Source organism: Falco peregrinus, chromosome 3 (assembly GCF_023634155.1).
Source record: "Falco peregrinus isolate bFalPer1 chromosome 3, bFalPer1.pri, whole genome shotgun sequence".
Classification (NCBI taxonomy): Eukaryota; Metazoa; Chordata; class Aves; order Falconiformes; family Falconidae; genus Falco; species Falco peregrinus.
Genome location: NC_073723.1, coordinates 117,200,921 through 117,219,315, shown reverse-complemented (window position 1 = coordinate 117,219,315; position 18,395 = coordinate 117,200,921). Strand labels below are relative to the sequence as shown.

Below are 18,395 nucleotides of genomic sequence, written 5' to 3'. Positions count from 1 at the left end.
GAGCATTTGGAGCCGGGACCCCCCGATAAACAGGCAGCTGCACGGAGCAGGCGTGTGCTCCGCCCGGGCAGGCGCTCCGGGGGGGATGCTCGCCCCGGCGGGGACGCTCGCTCCGGGGGGGGACGCTCGCCCCGGCGGGGACGCTCGCTCCGGGGGGGACGCTCGCCCCGGCGGGGACGCTCGCTCCGGGGGGGACGCTCGCCCCGGCGGGGACGCTCGCTCCCGCAGCATTACCGCCTGCTCCGTGCTCAAATAACACGTTTATCCCAAAAAATAGTTTCCAACGCATTTAATCAACGCCACCGCCAAAAGGCGGCCACCTTTAGAGGATAAAATAGCAACAGAACTGTTACAGATTTGCTAATGGTTAGAATTAAATAACATTATTTATTTTATAAAATAATTTTAATAGAAATATAGAGGAATAGGAAATATATTTTAATGAAACTAGTAGTTGTACAACAAAGGCTGCTATGAAATCCTCTGTACAGCCCTGTACCAAGGCCAAGAACTGAGAGCAACCAAATGAAACAACTCACAGTTACCTGCCAAGAAATCATGAACTTCAATAATTGATATAAAAAAATTGTATGGAATAGGGACAATAAGTTAAGTGTAAACATATTTACTCAAAGAATGTAGGTATAGTAATTAGGTCATGTAACCATAGTTTGAAAGAAATAATTAATGAAATAACTAATGAAAGGAGGAGTCTGTTTCTCTAACTTTTGCTAACAAGGGGCCTGTTCATAAGTTATCTAGAGGGAGCGACTAAAAGAAACAAGCAGAAGCAGCAGATGGTCGACAAGGACATGAATTATCTCAGACCAGTAAGAACACTGCAAACTTGCAAGACCATCACATACCAGGCAAAAGGTAAAAAGTACACCATGAGGAAGACCTTCGGCTTTCCTCCCAAAGACCCCTGCCCACAATTCTTGGAAGAATTTGCACGAGCACGAAGGACTGATAAGCTAATTAACATATGAAGCGAGAATATGTTAATGATTTTCAGGAAATACTATGTTTATGCGTGAATGAGTTCTATATGAGGTGTCTGACTGTGAAGCTTGGTGTGCGCCGATTGTGAGAGGACTCACTCACACACCCGGCCATCAACAACAGCGTCTGCTTATCTGCATCACATTGGTGTTGACAAGTTCTTCATTCTGAGATTTCGGTAACAGAACCTTTAAACATCCAGCTGGAAATACAGAAATGCACACAAAGAACAGCAAAGCTGCTCGATTCAAAGGCAGCCGAGCCCCCCCCCCCCCCCCCCCCCCCCCCGACACTTCACTCAAAAAACACCCCCAGACCCTTCTGCTACATCACCGCTTGGCCCTCACCCCTTCAGACACTAACCAAACCCAACCTCGGCCTGCAACAGTTCTAACAGCTGCTTCAAAACAGTTACTATCTCAAATTAACAAGTAATAACTCAAACCACAATTTTACCAAATCATGACAACTGCCCATCAGCTTAATTCTACTAAGCCATAACACATTTACATACCAAACCAAGAGAAGAGAGGACAAACAGTGAAACTTTATTTCTTTATTGATAAATGCTTTCCAGACTTTCCAAACTGGATTGTTCAGTTAAAACCAAAACCACAAAATACTTTCAACCTAAAATCTTCAATGTCCTCCTTAGAAGACACAAAGGGTAGCTCTGTTCTGACCACAAAGGAAAAGCTTGCAAGCCCAATTCTCATTTTTGAAATCTAGAGCTTCCAAGTTGGCTTTTTAAATAAGATCTTAAAGATTAATTTACAAAATGCAATATAACTATATGATATGCTGCACAGCATTGAGATCTGCAGGACAGTGAAGAATCTTCAAACATCTTGAGTTGACGTCTATGAAGGGGCTATTTGGCTTCTTTGCATCCTAGAGGAAGGAGAGGAAGACAAGTTACCTACACACAGCACACCTCACTCCAAGCTACTGAACCTCCCAGCATGACAAGCCATAAGGACTCCAAATATAATTCGCAAGACACAGAGAAGCTGTAAATGGTTGTGGATAATACCCATTTCTGATGATCTGTCAAGAAATTGACTCTTTAGCAGAGAAGCCAGTGACTGGAGCTGCTAAGAAATAGATGGATGAAAATGTAAGATCCCTCATCATTCCGAGCGGTGACATCTGACCACATCAGCTTCACAAGAAGTACTGAAGACATCAATTCCAGACAACCCACAGAAAAATGGATTGTCAAAAGTGAGAAGAGGCATTCAAAGAATCAAAAGCCTTACTCAGAAGAGCCAGCTCCAAACACAGGAGACAGCATTCGCTCAGACCTATGCAGTGAAATGACATTCCCGACACCAGCACTTCAATATACACCGTAGGCAGATGGTTGTCAGGATAAGGAATGGGCATTAACAGCCTATTTAGCCTCCAAGTCACTAGAACATCCTGTGTCTCATTCTATTTCCCAGATTAGCAGTTTCACACGACTCATCTCAATACATTATTCCTTCCTTGACACGTTAACTGCTAGGAACACTTCAGGGATTTACACAACATCTTTTCGATGCTTAATTAAAATAAGAATTCTGAAGAATATTTCTAAAGTTTCAACAGTAAGGATTCTTTCTGTTGGGAGAAACTACATTAGTGTGGTTTTTTGGGTGGGGTTTTTTTTTTTTTTTTTTTAAGGAGCGGACTAAAATCAGACAAGTGCTGCACAGGGACCTACGTGGGCCTCCGGACCAGCTGCTGTTCGCTAACACTCATGCTTTATTTACTCTGATTCTGGAAGCTTTTAACCGAAGCTAAGGACCAAGACACTCACCAGTCTTCCTGGTTTAAGAGGTAGCAGTGACCACGCCCACCTTCTGGGCAGCTTCTTTCTTGGCTTGGTGAGCCTGCAACACTGCAACAGCCTCCTCCACCTCGGGGAGACAAGTTACCGATAGTGAGACCTGCTCTCTTGACCAAAGCCTCCCACAGTCCACCCCACCTGAAGGAACAGGCCAGTTTACCTTTGACCGGAGGGACTCCGGAGACTCTAACATGTGCAGCAGCTCCGAGTTGTCAATCTCTAGCAGCATCCCCGTGATCTTCCCTGCAAGGCTGGGGTGCATAGCTTGGATCAGAGGGAACAAACGTTCTCCTGGGGAACAAAAAACCAAACAAAAAAAGTTCAGACAGCCAAGTTTCAATTAAAAAGTCATCTCGGGAAATCCCCTCAGGTTTCAAATTAAAATGCAATCTGTAAGAACTAAAGTTTCACTTACCCAGCATCTGTTTCTGCTCCTGGGGAGGGGCAGCAGCCAGCATGGAGGCCGTTAGCGGCTCCTGTCCCTGCACGTGTACTGCAGGCTGAGGTGCCTATAGAAGGGCAGACATGAGGGTTTTGAAATAGATACTAGGCTGACTGCTTCATATTCAGAGACAATAAGATATTCTCTCCCTCTAAAACACAATCTTTTTCAAGCCTACAGCAGACAAGTTTCAGAAAAGGACAGATAAGGTACCCTTCGTTCACAAACTTGCTCCGTCCAAGTCCTGAACTCAAAAGCCCATAATGTCACATACAGGCACCATAAATATCTTACAAAAACTGGATCAAACATTGCAAGACAAAAGCCATAATTGAGAAAGAGTAACATCCATGCCTGCTTTTTTTTTTTTATTACAACCCAGAAGTTTGTGGGAGAAGCAAACTGTGCTTTCAATGATACCCTAGTGAGGATTTAGCAAGGAGGGGAGAGAATGAATGGTTGCAAAAATGGGAAAGCAAAGAACCAAGAAAAATATCCTTAGAGCAAATCTGGGTTAAAAAGGGCTTGCAAGTACAGGACAGATAAACCAGCTAAGCTGTCCCTGGCAAAGGGACAATGCCAAATTTTTAAATTCCAAATTATGATGCTATCTGGGTTATAAAAGTAGCTTGAAGATTCTGTAAAAACACTTCAGTTGCATGTGAAACCTGTCGGACTGCAGTAACTGCAGGGTCTTCATGGCCCAGGCCCTCGTGTTACCTGCAAAGGCTGTACAGCTGGGTGCGGGCTGCGGACACTTGAGGCATATTTATAAGGAGGAACCGCTCTGGGAGCAGGGGCAGCTACAGGCGGACGAGGAGCTAAATTCTGTGCTGCAGTGCCAACGCCTGTAAAAGAAGAGGACAACAGGATTACAAACACCTGTAGCAACACACAAGCAAGTTGGGATGTCTAGTATTAACTGCTGAATTCAAACTATGCTCTGCACAGTAATACTACTTTAGAAACAGGCCTCCAAAATGGAACTGGCTACTTTAGGAAGGGGCTATTCTCCCTCAAACTAAACCATGGATTCCATATCTTACATTTAAGGCATTTTACAGCTGCTCAGCGGAATGCAATTATTTTGGATGCTCTACTCTGAAAACAATATCCAAAACCTACATAGCCTTTATTATTTTTTTTTAGTGGTAAATGTTGTAGAAGTGTAGAGATTGGTTCCAAACCAGTGGAAAACCACCCATATCTGGATTTCCACTGCTGTGCTGTAGCACCAACTGTCCCCAGACCTGCACTGCACAGCAAGGAATAGGAAAGGTTCAGGTGCTGTCTCTGCCCCTTGCTCCAGGTGGCCTTTGGTTATCTGTATCTGACAACCAACTTTGGAAGTCAAAGTCAAGTCTCAACAGCATCCTCCTCCCTTCACAGACAAGGGGAAGAGCCTGGGAGGCAGACACCTTACCAACTCGCTGGGCAGCGGCAGGGAGGCCACGAGAGGCCGGAGCATTGCCGGCAGGGGCCAGATGGCGCAGTGCTGGCCGTGGTCCAGACTGGCGCATGGCATTTGGCATTCCCTGGAAGCCTAATGGAAAAAATGAGGGGAAATCCTCAAAACAGAACTGACTGGCAAGCCAGGACAGTCAGCTACAGGAAGCAGGTTGGGGTTGTGCACGGAAAGGAAAGCATGCATTGTTCTTGTTGGAAGGTACAGCCAAAAGGGTCACACGACCAAAACATTGTCTCCAGTATGCTCACCTTGAGGTCTTCCTCCTTGCTGCCAGCGTGGGTTGGGTCTCATCTGCGTCATTTGATTGGGTGCATAGTAAGCGGGTCTGCTCTGAGCCTGAAGAAAGATCAGACAAGCTCAGAGGTGACATCAAGTTAAAAACAAAACATTGTTTACAACATGTTTTGGCAGTTGTTGCCAGGACTCAACCCTCAATTCACATTGAGAGAAGAGGCAGCTGGGAAGTCACAGAATTAACTCCACTGACTGCACCACTCATTAGGAGTTATTTGCTTACAGGCATAAGAATGGCTCAGTGAGATTACTGCAGCTGAGCCATCAAAGCTCCAAGACAGGTTAAAGAACCACACTAGCTCAGCTCACCTGGGGCACAGCAGGCATGAAATATCCCCCAGCAGCAGGCTGGAACTGATTAATGATTGTGTTAGCAGGCAAGGCTCTCATCCCAGCAATGCGCTGCATGTACTGATTAGTTAGATGGGCCTTTCGCTCTTCTTTCCTTTGTGCAAGTGCAACGTACAATGGCTTTGAGCCCACAATTCGCCCATTCATCTCAGTCACAGCTTTCGTAGCTTCCTCTGGAGAGGAAAAGCAGACAAAGCCAAACCCTTTGCTCCGTCCATCTTCCAGCATCACCTGCAGTAAAGACCAATTGCTAGTGGAGTACCGTTACAAGAACTTAGCCTAAGAATTCCTTTTTTTTTTTAAATGTCAGATTTCAGGCAGGTAGGACATAAATGTTGCAGAGGTGTAGAGACAGGTACTCAATGAACGAGAAGTCACCTGTCTGGATTTACTCTGCTTTTCTGTAAGCACCATGTGTCCCCAGGCCCACACTGCACAGTAAGGAATGGGAAAGATTTGGTGCAACCTCTAAACACATGTAGGAAAGTGCCATTTCATGCTTATTGGGCGTCACTGCAAACAAGCGTGTTTGCCACTTCCTCCCTCCTCTTTTGATGGGGGAATGACGTAAATTTTCAGTAAAATCCCACTGAGACCCAAAGAAATCTGTCAAAGAAATTTACTAGTCCAGATGTTCTCAGGACCATAATGACCACGGGATATAAGAACTGCCCTTCAATCCCATGTCAGATAACAGCTTCTTCTTCAGGTTTTAAAATCCAAATACCCCCCCAAACCCCGCAGTACCTTGGCACTTGTTATTGACCCAAAAGGTGAGAACTCCTTCCTCAGTTTTTCATCATCTATGGTGTCATCTAGGTTTTTAATGTATAGGTTAACACCCTAGAAGGGAGAGAACAGTAAGATATTCATAACATAAAAGTTAAATCTTGAGCACATTGACTGTTAGCATCGTTTGCCAGAGCCATAATTTATCTGAAAACTCTTAATTTAGCATACTGTTGTTCCTTCCCGACCACCCAAAGCCAAAGGCGATAAATGTTGCACAGGTGTAGAGACAAGTCCCACTGTGGTGAAAGGGAGCTTGTCTGGATTTCCTCTGCTTTCCTGTTGCACCACGTATCCCCAGTCCAGCACTACATTGCAAGGAGCGGGAAAGATTCAGATGCGATCTCCGACATGATCCAGTTTTGTCATAAATTAGAGACACAACAGTACAGGGTTATGCTGGCCCTTTCCATCCTTCTAGATATCCCCATTTGAAAGTAAATGAGACTGCACAACTGTTTCCTTATGTCCTCCTGAACACTTTCATTATGCCCCGGATGCCTCCTTTGCCCTCAAATACCACAGACTAGCCTTTACATTTTAACTCCCAGGATCTCTCATAGGACCATGACTGACTATTTTGTCAATTCCTTTCAACTCTTCCAACAGACTGAAAGCAGTGCTCAAATTTAGAAAAGGAACAGAATTATTCACCTGGTACCGGCTGAGTCTCTCTTGTTTTAGCTGTTCAAACTTCCGTTTCAGCTCTGCCTGGCGCTCAACCTTCTTCTGTGCTCGGCCTACGAATACCATTTTCCCATTGATATCCTTTCCATTCATTTCTTCTACTGCCTGGTCAGAGGGTTCAAGAGGAAACTGTCAGCTGCTGAAGACAGCACCTACCTGTTCCTGCGAGGACGGGACTGTCCAAAGATCACATTGTATCCCTGCCTGTTAGCCAATTAACCAAGGCTGAAGTTATCAGGAGAGAGAGCACACTGACACCACCAAGTGCTGGACTAACAGCAACTCGTCAATTTAACCCCACCCTTTCTTGTAATTAAGGCCGTATTTTAACTAGCATACTGCTCAGAGAAGACCATTTCTAAGCAGTGATCTCACTCTAGACACCTTCTTCCTCCTTAAACCCTGCACTGTAGTATTTATTCAGCAATTAATGTTCCTGATTATACCACTGCATTCTGTGGGTCTAGTAATCTGGAGAAACGCCAAGTTACCCTTGAACATCAAGCAGTAAGGAGCAAAAGGTTTCCAAATTCCCACACCTAGAAGAGGTTGTGCCCGAGGCAGGATTTTTCTCTTATTTTAGTAACAGGCTCCCATGATAAACCAAAGTTTTCTTCCCTGAAGATGATACCCAAGCAGCATAAAAACCGGTCATACCTTGTTAGCATCTTCATGCTTTTCAAAGCTTACAAAGCCAAAGCCCTTGGATTTTCCGCTGGGGTCTGTCATCACTTTAACACTCAGAGTTTTACCTGTTATCAAGGGACAGGGTTAGTAAGATGTCACAAAACTATTTCATGACTATTAAAACTCCATACAATAGCCCCAGCCCTCCCTCCTCTCTCACTCTCATCTGCGGGTCAGCCTCTGTCTCCTGTCCAACATGTAGGCACAACTACTACCCACACCTCAACTCTTTGTATTCCTCAGCCTCAAAGTGACCCAGGTAGAGCTATACACATGGGTAAACTACCATGGGTCATGAAATTCACAGCCTCATTAGAAGTGTTTCTGTATTTACCATATTTGCTGAAAAGCTCCTTTAGTCTTTCATCATCCATGTCATCCCCAAAGTTTTTAATATAAACATTGGTGAATTCCTTCGCCTTGGCTCCCAACTCAGCCTCCCGCTCTTTACGAGACTTGAATCTCCCAACAAATCTGTAAAAAAGAATGAAAATCCCAATAAGCAGCTTGTTTTCAAGAGTGGAAAAAACAATGTGTGACTTGCAGTGAGGCAAAAAATGAGTGTGTAGTAGGAGCTGGGAACGGGGACAAGAAAGGGTGACAGCAGAAGAGAAGGACAAACAGGCCACAGACCAACCAGAAAAATCACCTGTTCTACTGTCAGCCAAGGACACCCACCCAGCTCTGCATTGGAGAGTACTGGCCACAGAGACCCACCCCAGCCCACTAGCAGAGGGGTAGAAAATCAAGGCTTGGTTAGGGAAACCCACCAGCCCTGTAATGGAGGGGGAGCAGGCCATGGCTTGGGCAGGGTCACTCACCAGCCCTGTAGTGGAGAGGTAGCAGGCCAAGGCTTGGGCCAGGAGAACCAGTGCCTTGTGTGTCCCTGTTAATACCGAGATGCATCACGGTTCATGTGATCGTTGCTGCTGCTGGCTGTGACACTCACACTTTGCGGTCGTTTAGCAGCATGCCGTTCATCTTCTCGATGGCTCTATCTGCAGCATCCTGGGTCTCAAAGTGCACAAATGCGTAGCCCTTAGAGCCATTCTCATCACACACCACCTAGATACGTGGAAAACAAAATGTCAGCACTCCAAACATGTTTTCTCCTCTGTCAAGCTCAGACAAGGCCGGCACGTGAAAATAGGTTACTGGCAAGGAAGGCATTATCTCTGTTTCAGACTTGCATGCTTCATGACCAGATCTGACCCAACTTCAGCAATCCCTGACCTTTTGGCCAACTCTGCCTCTTAGACACTCCACTCCTCACTTGGTAGAAGGTGTCCCTTTCACTTCCTACGCTGGACGTGTCTGATCATGTCACCGCTACAAAAGAATTGCACAAAGTAACCACATCTCACCTTGCAGGACAAAATATTCCCAAACGCTGAGAACGTGTCATAAAGTGCCTTGTTATCAATGGATTTGTCCAGGTTCTTAATGAAGACATTCCCAACCCCTGACTTCCTCAAGGAGGGGTCCCTCTGAGACCACATGATGCGAATTGGTTTTCCTTTGATCACATCAAAATTCATGGTATCTAGAGCACGCTCAGCTGCAAGAAAAGTCAAGAATATGTTTCTGTGGTTTGTTAAAGAATAAAAGGTTTCCATCATGTGGGTGATTGTCTTCTCTGACTTTTACTCAGCTCATGGAGGCATTTGGGGTAGTATCATGGGCAACTAATTCCAATGACCTTTTAACTCGGTGTTTCAAGGGAGGTCTTTGCAGCAGTCACTAGACGTGTTTACGTCTATAATAGGTTTAACAGACTATTTTACATTTACATTACAGCAACGTTTTAACAATCATAGCAAAATGAATGTCAAAGTGCCTGGGGTTTATTAGTTATATTGTTAATTATTATAAAGGTAAATTGTTCCACCCAAAGAAGGAAAGGAAATACAGGAAGCCCTGAGGAAAAAAGGGAAGTAACAGAAGTGACTCTTTGGCTTGTTTGCTTTTCACGAGGCTCACACCTAGCTGTACTCATTGCTATTAAGAGAAAAAGATCATCTCCCTATCAGGTCAGGGAAAATGTGCAGGAACACGTGGCTGGCTGGGAAGACATGAGTCAGCCTCTAACTTACATGGCCAAAAAAAATGATTCCCAAGTTGCTCAATCTAAGGATGACAGCAAGAACGGGCAAAACCCTGGAAAAAAGTTCGTATACCTGATCTGATTAACAGGGAAGTGTTTCTCTAAACTCTTAAAACCCCAGCACTGTCATTCTAACCTACACTGAAACCCCCTCCATGATTCTATTTCTGCTACCTACTGATATATTAAAAGGATCATTACGTACACACATTAGGATCTTGTTCATAAAATTGAGATGCTTGGAACTCTTCGGTGCCAGGAAACACTCCCAGCATGGAGTGCACAGAGAAAAAGATGACTGTTAATTCCCAGCATGAAGCAGGGAAAGAAAGGAATAGACATGCATTAAAATCAAGGAATATTAACAGGGCAGAACCCAAGTTTTCCAAATTTGTTTGGCTCAGTTCTTCCAGGCCACCTTCACTCAGTGATACTTGCTGATTAGATTTCAGGAGCAGCAAATTCAAGGAAAATGTCTATTCAAACACCTTCTTTCATGGGACTTTGCTAGTGCAGCCAGAGTAACTACTCAGCATTTCACAAAACTACCTCTAGGAACTCCAATGGGACATTACCTACAAAAGCCTCCTGTGCTCCCTACCTCCCAAAGTCAGCTTCAACTACTACATGGAAGTTTCTCAGAATTTTTCATGTGCTTTGAAATGGTTTTTGTTGTTGTTGCTTTTTAAATTGAAGTGGTGCCATCGCTATCTTCCCCAATCCTTCACACATACACCCAGCTGGGAAACAAGCTCTACTGGACTTCATTCCTGAAGTAATCAGGCTTAAAAAATAATAATTTAAGGAGGAAAGTTATATTTGCTAGGATTCTACACTAGCTCTATTTAGTCAAAGGTGTTAAGTGCAATTAACTGCCATGCTAAAATGATTCCTCAGCTGCTACTCTGAATCAAGGCAACAGAGGTTCTTCCTGCAGCCCATTCCTAGTAGGCACTTCAGCAGGCAACTTGGTCCAGCTTGTCAAATTTGGCAGTGTTTATTTATAGCAGGGAGAGGTCCTCCAGAAGTATGTGTTGGCAAGGACACAAACTAGTTGTATATACCATTTGCAGCAGAAACAGGGCTCCTCCTGAAAGGTGACAAGCAGATCAAGCAGCAACAAGAGGGAACAGTGAAACTCTCTACAGAAGCTAACGAGACACAGACTAGTTACAAACTTGGTTGTGTTCTTTCAAGCTTCCTAAGCTTATACTTAAGCAGTATTGCACTATCGCACTGCTCTTTCAAAAGCTTGCTAGTATTCCCTCAGACACTTCTTGTGAATAGTAGCATAAAAAAGCCCTAGGCAGATTCCCAGATTTGAGACAGGTCTGCCATACCCAGAGGTGGAAATGTAATTACATTGTATCAGGACCTACCAAAACCTGTAAAGGATCAGCATGAGTTAGGTGAATGACTCCTGCCAGGTAAGTTTGATTCATTTCCTTAACCTGAGCAAACACCTTCTTGTTTTTCTTCTATTTAAAGCCACAAAGCTTCAGCCATTTCAGTTCCTGGTATCTGTTGCTCTCTGCTGGTTCCTGTCATCCTTCCAGCAGATTCAACTGGAACTCATATATAACATTATACACACTTTTAACCCCTTTCAGGCTTCCTTTTCATTCCTCTTCCATAGCCTTCAAGATAGGGAAAGCATAAAAACACTCCTTGCATTTTGCCTCAGGCTTCGAAGTAATTAATCTCCCTTACAGGCTCCCTGATGCGGAGCTAACACAATGCTGGAATTAGTGACTGTGGTTGAGCAGCATAAAGACAGATAACCACATGCATGCACCAAGATTCACCCAGAAGAAACTCTGCCCAGGGAGTTTTATCCTGCAAAGAAGGCTGCTCCGCAAACCTCCAGGCTCTCACTTACATCACTAAGCAAAGAAAAAAAAGACCCAACAACAAAAGCACATAGCACAAATCTAACCCCTTATTTTTCAGAAGGGAGATGTTACATACAAAGAGACTCAAATCCCTTGATCACTGAAGTTAGAACAAAATGCTCTTGACAATGAAGTAACCACTCTTCCCTTTTAGTTTCACACCTGCATTCATGTTACACAGGTCTTTCCTTACATTGCCTTCTCCTCTTTAAGGAAGAGGGGAGACAAAAAGGTTGTCTATGCTTCTTCTACAGCTTGCCGCTTCAGAGACACTTATCTAATCCCGCTCTGCGTTCCTTCTTGGCTTGGAAAAGGTTTTGTTTTTTCTGTACTTCCAGAACAGCTTCCCTCTGTAGCCATATTAAAAGCTTCTTTGCTTCATTATCTAGTTGTCATGTTCAACATTATGAAACCCTGGAATGCAGTTAAATCGCATGAGGAACACATGAAAAAGGAAATTCAGCTTTTCTTTCAAATGAAATGAGTTCGTTTTCTTTCCCTTCTTCACAGTCAAAGAGAATAAATATTAATGACCACAGCTGAGCCTGAACTAGCCAGAACTTTGAAGCATTTCCTTAATCTGCCTATCACAGTGTGACAGATCCAGTACTCAGCATTCACTGGTTACCAGGCCAAAGAACTGCAGTAAAAACAGTAGAGCTTACTTTCACTAAAAATAACCTCTCTGCAGCAGACTGCCAGTTAGATAGTGCATGTCCAGAAAGTAGCCCCTTCCAGGGTCAAGCATCACTCCATTAGCTAACAAAATATAAAGAAAAACACATGCTTTGAACCAATTCGGACACAGAACTCTGGAGTGTACAGCACATTCGGGATGTGACAGTGTGAGCTCCTGGTAGTCCCACGTAATGGGGAAGAGTTTTGGCTACTTGACTTGCTCTATGGCCTTTCTCTAGCTGTAAGGACAGAGCCCTGTCCACCACAAAAATGTTAAAGCATTGTTTTTCTTCAGATTAACGAAGCACTCAGCCTTCCATGTAAGGTGCCAGGGAAACACAAACTATCATAGATCAACTTCTTTAATACCTACTACTACTTCAGGCATACTAACGATGTGTCCACAAGAACTTCCCTGGAAGTTTTCAGAGGACAAAGCCTCCTGATTACTTTAAGTGGTATTTTGTAGCATCTGCTACCACCCATAAATCAAACCAGATCCCTACAGTGCTACAGAGCACCCATCACCTTTTCACAGGTTCAGTAAAATGATGTCCAACTGCATTTCTGGTCATACATTCCTGAAAGAAAATACAGATCTCTCCTTATCTCAGAAAGCCCTCATACAGGCAGTACTGTGTACTGCCACCTTGAAAACAGTCCCAATTTCTGCATTTGACAACAGAAATTAAATTCATATTCAGGTTTGTTTCAGAGAGAACTGCAACACACCACCAGCGGGCTCACCTTTCCAAAAATTAGCTGTTTATGTTCTGCTGCATTACATTTAGTACAGCAGCTGGTTTTTACTTATGCAAAGCAACACATGCTGCAGCTTGCCAGACAGAAGAAATTAGGAGCATTTCAGAAGAGATCTCTTCATGAGGGCAGGAGGAGTTTGAATATTTCTCCTTCCCAATATTAACTCAATGATTAGGTTTAAATCACTTGACCTTCTAAGACCTAGCAGTAACAAGACACCACTTTGTCAAGGTATCACTTGAAGTACTGAGACTTCCTAAAATGTCTGCTGCCTCACCAGGAACCCAGAATCATGCAATCTCCCTCTAAATTCCTCCCTATTTATTATCATAAAAGATTACTTTGAAATACCTTAGAAATACACTTGTCTTTGTATTTGTACAAGATGCAGAACTTTTTCTTCTAAAGCAAGAAGCACGTGTGACTAGCCACTCTTCCCTTTTAACACTGTAACTACACTTTATACAGGTCTTCCTTACTTTCAGAGAGCTTGATACTTTTGCACCCCATCTCCCCAACATTTATCTAATCTGAGCTCTGATTTCCTTCTTGGCTTTATTTCTGCTGCTTGTTCTTGCTTCTCTCATCCTGCAAAATGAGATCATAGCCTAGACAAAGGCAGGTGGTTTTAAAAGAGGGAATCAGCCAGGTTCATCAGAGCAGGAGAAGACCGCCTACACAGACTCTCAGGTTTTTTCCTTCTCGATGAGAAGTTTAAAAACACAAATACATTGCTTAGCCTGCATAAAAAGCACTTCTGAGAGTTCCATGAATGGGAAATTATGCACTGGGGCGCAAGCAAGTTTTTTATCAGCCTGGCAAGAAAAAGGATCAGAAGTGCTTGATCAGATCAGTTTTCAGGGCAAGGAAAGGACATGCAGAAGGTACTTTGACCTGGGAGAGGATGGAAGCTAGGATGGCACATAGTCACAACCGACTTTGGAAAAATCCAAAAAACAGACTTTGAAATCCAGAGATTCCAGCCAAGAGCTCAATCCCAGACGCTCTGCTAGCTTGCAGGAATACAGTTTTGTAATAATGTTTGTTTTCTACACAACAAATACTTTGTTCCAAAGTCAATACATTACCCTGTGCAACAAACAGGCCACTCTGCTGTCTGTAATAATGTAAAGCTGGATAACTTAGTACAGGCTAAAGGAAAAGTTTACTTGCTGCTGAAGCCTGTGCTGCTGCAAACTGATTCTGAATTCAAGGGAAAGTCTGCTCTCATTTATCCTTTGGATGTCTTCATTGTACGTAGATACTGCTAAATCACAGCATGGAGCAATAAACTCGCTCCAGTCAACAAGCAAAGGCTCTGAAAACTAGGGCTGAAAATGCTGACCCATTTTTCTTCCAGAAAAGACATGTTCCAAAATGACCTCTTCTGTCCCATCCTTCACATGCTACTGCTGCTTCAGCTCTGGAATATCTACTTGAGCAGGAACAAAATTAAAGTATGAAAAAAAGGGTCTGGCAAGAGCAAATCAGCATGGCTTCAGTATGTGAGACAACCTGGTTTCCCGTGCATTGAACAACACACCTTCTTTCCCATTAACCACCTCCCAGGCTGGGAGACCCACCCAATTGCTTGCACAAACACAGCAGCCTGCGGCCCACCAAAATCCCCAAACATTAAACTGGAGCGGGCAGCCAGAGGCTCAGCCAGTCCAACTGAGCATTCAGCCACGGCTGCCTACTCTGAACTTTCTCTGCTAGGACTGCACGAAGAACCACACAAATAGCCCCAAACTATGTGACAACAAAGGAGAACACGGTGGAGATTACTCTCCTATGCGTGGAACGAACCCGAGTCTCCACAGTTTAATATCAGTAAGAGAGAAATAGATTATCTGAGATGTTACCAAGATGTGCATTTGCAGAGTATTTTGTAGGCACCAAGCAGTAAAAAAATATTCCAGCTTCAGTCACTACCAAGTGATTGATTACTTACCCTGTAACTAAAATTTTCATAGGCAGCTACACAAACAACACACCAACAGCAGCGTGGATTTGGGGGGGGGGGGGGGGGGGGGGGCGCGGGAGTGAATAAAAGTAAAGAAAAAAGCCACAGATGAGGTTGCATATGTCACTTACCATCTGCTGGCTGCTGAAAGTTGACATAGGCATACCCGAGGGACCGGCGGGTGATCATATCCCTGCAGACCCGAATGGAGAGAACAGGCCCAGCGGGGCTGAACTTCTCGTAGAGCATGGCCTCGGTGACATCGGGGTGCAGGTCACCCACGTACAGCGATGCCATGGGGTAACTGCTGGCAGCCGTGTTCATCTTCCACCCAGCACGTGCTCCCACCAGGAGCTAAAAGGCTTCTATTCTTGGGGTTTAATTCAAGCTTTTCGTAAATATTTTAAACTGGGGGAAGGGTGGGGGGGAAGGGACTCAAAAATCTTATTTAAAAGCCTCACTAAGAGGGGCCTGCAAAGAGCCGGGGGGGGGGGGGGGGGGGGGGGGGGGGGAGGGGGCTGGCAGGAGGCCGGTGACCGAAAAGAGGGCACAGTGGGGGGCACCGGGGGTCGGTTCTCCACCACACCAGGCCCCGGGACAGAGCAGCTGACGGGGGAGGAGAGGCCTGGAAATCAGAAATAAAACCCAAAAGTTAACCCTCCGGGAGATCGGCACTCGGGTACAAAGGCAAAATTTATACACCGGCTCCCGAGCGTTTCTGCCGTCAGCTGTGGGGCAAAACCCGCCTCGACCTCCCTAAAACCACGGCCCTTATTTTGCTTTAAGAGTCTAATTTAGCCCCAGTTCTTCAGAGCGGAGCCGTTTGATTTTCTGAGGTAAAAAAAGAAGAAAATTAGGAAAAATAAGCCTCTCTGCAATACGTATTTATACGAACCTTTCCTTCAAAGTTAAATCTTCTCTGCTAGGTTTATATTTTAGAGGAGAGAGAAAGCCGGCGCTAGCGGGGCAGTTAAGTACCAGGCGGCGGCGGGTTGAGCGCCCCGAGAGGCGGCCGGGCCGGCAGGAGGGAGCGGGCCGCAGCCGCGCTCGCCCGGCGCCCCCCGCGCCTCCCCGCGCCCCCGCCCCCCCCCACCCCCGCCCTGCGGCCCCGGCCCGGGGCGGCGCTGGCCCCGACACCGACTCACACGCTGCGGCCCGGCGAGCGGAGAGGGGGCAGCGGGCGGCGGGCGCCCCTTTATAGCCGCCGCGGCGGCGTGAGCGGGCCGCCGTGCCGCGGAGAGGAGGCGGCCAGGCCCGGCGGGGAGCGACCCCGGCCGCACGACGCGCCGCCGCCGCCCGCTGCAGCGACCCCAGCGGGGGGGGAGGACCGCCGGCCCGAGGCGGCGCGGGGGCGGGGCCAGCCCGCGCTGAGGGAGCTCGCGCCTCCCGCCGTTTTGGGGGTCGCCGCTCGACGGCCCCTCATGGGGGATGTGGCGGCCCCTCAGCACACCCCAGCCATCGGCCTGGCGCCGGCCGCCCGACGTGCCCCGGGGCAAGCGGGCTGCCATTTCTGTCCAAACCGCTGCCGGCGCCAGGAAGCCCAGATCCCCCAGGTGACTGGCCCCTCAGGATGAACACCCACCAGGAGGGATGCGACCTCAGCCCCTCACCCCTCCTCAGCGGCGGTTTTCCTCAGGGTGCCCAACAACACCCACCTTACCTCTCCGGGACGCCCCACCTCCCCCAAGCCAGTAATTAACCCAATAAATAAATGCAACAGCTTCCTAATCCTTCAAATTTATGTGGTTGACATGAAAAATGGCGCCTGGGCAGCGTCTGGAGGGCAGCTGGGCAGCCTCACACCTCAGCCCATGGCCTGATCCCACAGCGGCTCAAGGGACGTGCATGGGGATGGTTGGCTAGATTTGGGGCAAAATGACCCTCAGTGGGCAGGGGCATATGCCCACAACACCCCCCAGAAGGGTGTGTTTGGGGTTGTTTTCCATCCCATCCCCTGCATCTCACAGGGCAGCTCAGTCCTGCCACAAAACACAACGGGCCCAGGGGAGCCCCCTGGAGAACGGGGTCGTGGAGCAGGATGAGCAGAAGAATGCACCAGGAGAGCAAATAATTATCCTGGGATAATTGTTCTCGCGGCTCCAAGCTATGGTTTTGAAGGTGTCACTGGCGGTGAGATGAGGAGCAGCCATATCTGCAGCCATTCCTCTTCAGAGCACAATTTTCCCCCTCAAGTAAGTGTGAGTTCCTGCGGCAGCCTTGGCACTGTGCCAGCTCACATCATGGGCCGCCCTGGAGCAGGACCAAGGGTCCTCAATGTCTGCCTGTGGAAGCAAGCTGTCAGTCCCTCTTCCCAGGGTGAGGGTTGAACAACTCTAAATACAGCAGAAAGCCACTGGAACAAGAGAGGGATTCACCCCCCTCCCCTGTCCCACAGTTTCACGCTCACGAGATTCAGCTCCAGGGAGACCCATAATTATCTATTTCCAGCATCTTCAGCAGAGCGTGAGGACACAGCAGCACGGGATTCAGTGATTCATCAGTGACCTTCAGGCACCATGCATGTCCTGTTAAGGGGGACCAAGATAGTCCACAGAGGCTGGTAGCTGGTCTGCTGTGACTTTTCAATTCTACATTACATTGCCTTTAATTTGCTTTAAAAGTGGGCTAAGATGTCATAAAAATGGGATATGATACTTATCTCTTCTATTACAGTGGAATAATAGAAAGTAGCAGAATTAAAGGTAACAATATGAAAGTAAATTGTGATATTTTGCAATATTTTCCATGCAGGTTATTTGCTAAAGACACAAATCATCCTGCTCCTAGTTCATCACCTTCCTCCCAGCAGCCAGCAGTGCTGGGAGGCAGCACTGGTACTCACCGTTGGGATCATGCCTGGCACCTGCTGCTATTTTGCAGCTTGGTCCTCCACAGGCCAGCATCTCCTCAGCTGGGAAACCATGGGCTGAGACAAGTGTCTTGCTGTGGAAGGAGTTCAGAGTGACTCCCACTCTGACAGCTAAAATCAAAACACAGCAGAGCTCAAAGAACATGTTTCCGCATAAAACACCCTTTGGCTGCAAGCAGCCTCTGTGGCTACACTGAGAATGGCTTTTATTTGAAATATATTTATTGACATGTGCGTCTCCTCCCAGGGGATGCCATGTAGACATCTGGAGTCCTGTGTCCTCCTCTGTCCTTTTCGCTCCTGACACAAACTGAGGGGCTGGAGGTACCCTCTGCCCATGAGGGCCCAAAACCGCCCCAGGGACCCCACTGCTTTTGGTACCCTCAACACACTCCTCCTGCAGCTGCTCCTGGTGACCAACGATGCCCGGGATCCTCCCAGTTTGCCCTCTCAAGACGTTCTGCAGTGCCTGGAGCAAAGGTTACACCTTTTAACGTCTTCATCTCACCGGTCCATCCCCATCGATGACACTGGTGCGAGGGCCTCCCAAGCCACTCTACTACCACGTGTGAG

General features: G+C 46.5%; 1 protein-coding gene and 3 non-coding genes across 8 annotated transcripts; all 4 read right to left on the bottom strand.

Moving 5' to 3' along the window:
- Positions 1-1,543: 1,543 nt before the first annotated feature.
- PABPC4 (poly(A) binding protein cytoplasmic 4) lies at positions 1,544-16,238 on the bottom strand. 5 transcript variants are annotated; one of them, XM_027790059.2, is made up of 16 exons: positions 15,849-16,237; positions 15,085-15,323; positions 8,916-9,109; positions 8,501-8,616; positions 7,886-8,025; positions 7,522-7,616; positions 6,832-6,969; positions 6,136-6,231; positions 5,347-5,619; positions 4,992-5,079; positions 4,699-4,818; positions 3,996-4,123; positions 3,249-3,342; positions 2,994-3,124; positions 2,804-2,903; positions 1,544-1,893 (listed from the first exon to the last, which is right to left on the bottom strand). In XM_027790059.2, exons 2-15 carry the CDS (start codon positions 15,275-15,277, stop codon positions 2,817-2,819), a joined length of 1,893 nt encoding a protein of 630 aa, XP_027645860.1. In that variant the 5' UTR covers positions 15,278-15,323; positions 15,849-16,237; the 3' UTR covers positions 1,544-1,893; positions 2,804-2,816. The 5 variants fall into 5 exon arrangements, with proteins under 5 accessions (XP_027645860.1, XP_055655644.1, XP_005239827.1 ...); XM_055799669.1 differs by having other exon boundaries at positions 16,099-16,225; XM_005239770.4 differs by having other exon boundaries at positions 15,085-16,237.
- Positions 4,429-4,563, bottom strand: LOC114012800 (small nucleolar RNA SNORA55). Its single transcript, XR_003555506.1, has one exon. It is a non-coding gene; the product is annotated as a small nucleolar RNA SNORA55 (small nucleolar RNA).
- On the bottom strand, positions 5,719-5,851 carry LOC114012798 (small nucleolar RNA SNORA55). The gene has a single exon (XR_003555504.1). It is a non-coding gene; the product is annotated as a small nucleolar RNA SNORA55 (small nucleolar RNA).
- LOC114012799 (small nucleolar RNA SNORA55) lies at positions 6,386-6,518 on the bottom strand. The gene has a single exon (XR_003555505.2). It is a non-coding gene; the product is annotated as a small nucleolar RNA SNORA55 (small nucleolar RNA).
- Positions 16,239-18,395: the final 2,157 nt, after the last annotated feature.

Coding starts and splice junctions, on each gene's coding strand:
- PABPC4 (XM_055799670.1), bottom strand. CDS start 15,277: ATGAACACGGCTGCCAGCAGTTACCCCATGGCATCGCTGTACGTGGGT. Junction 5,080..5,346: donor TCATGCCTGCTGTGCCCCAG/GTGAGCTGAGCT, acceptor ATCTTTCTTCAG/GCTCAGAGCAGACCCGCTTA. Junction 4,124..4,698: donor TGCCGCTGCCCAGCGAGTTG/GTAAGGTGTCTG, acceptor CTTCTTTTACAG/GCGTTGGCACTGCAGCACAG.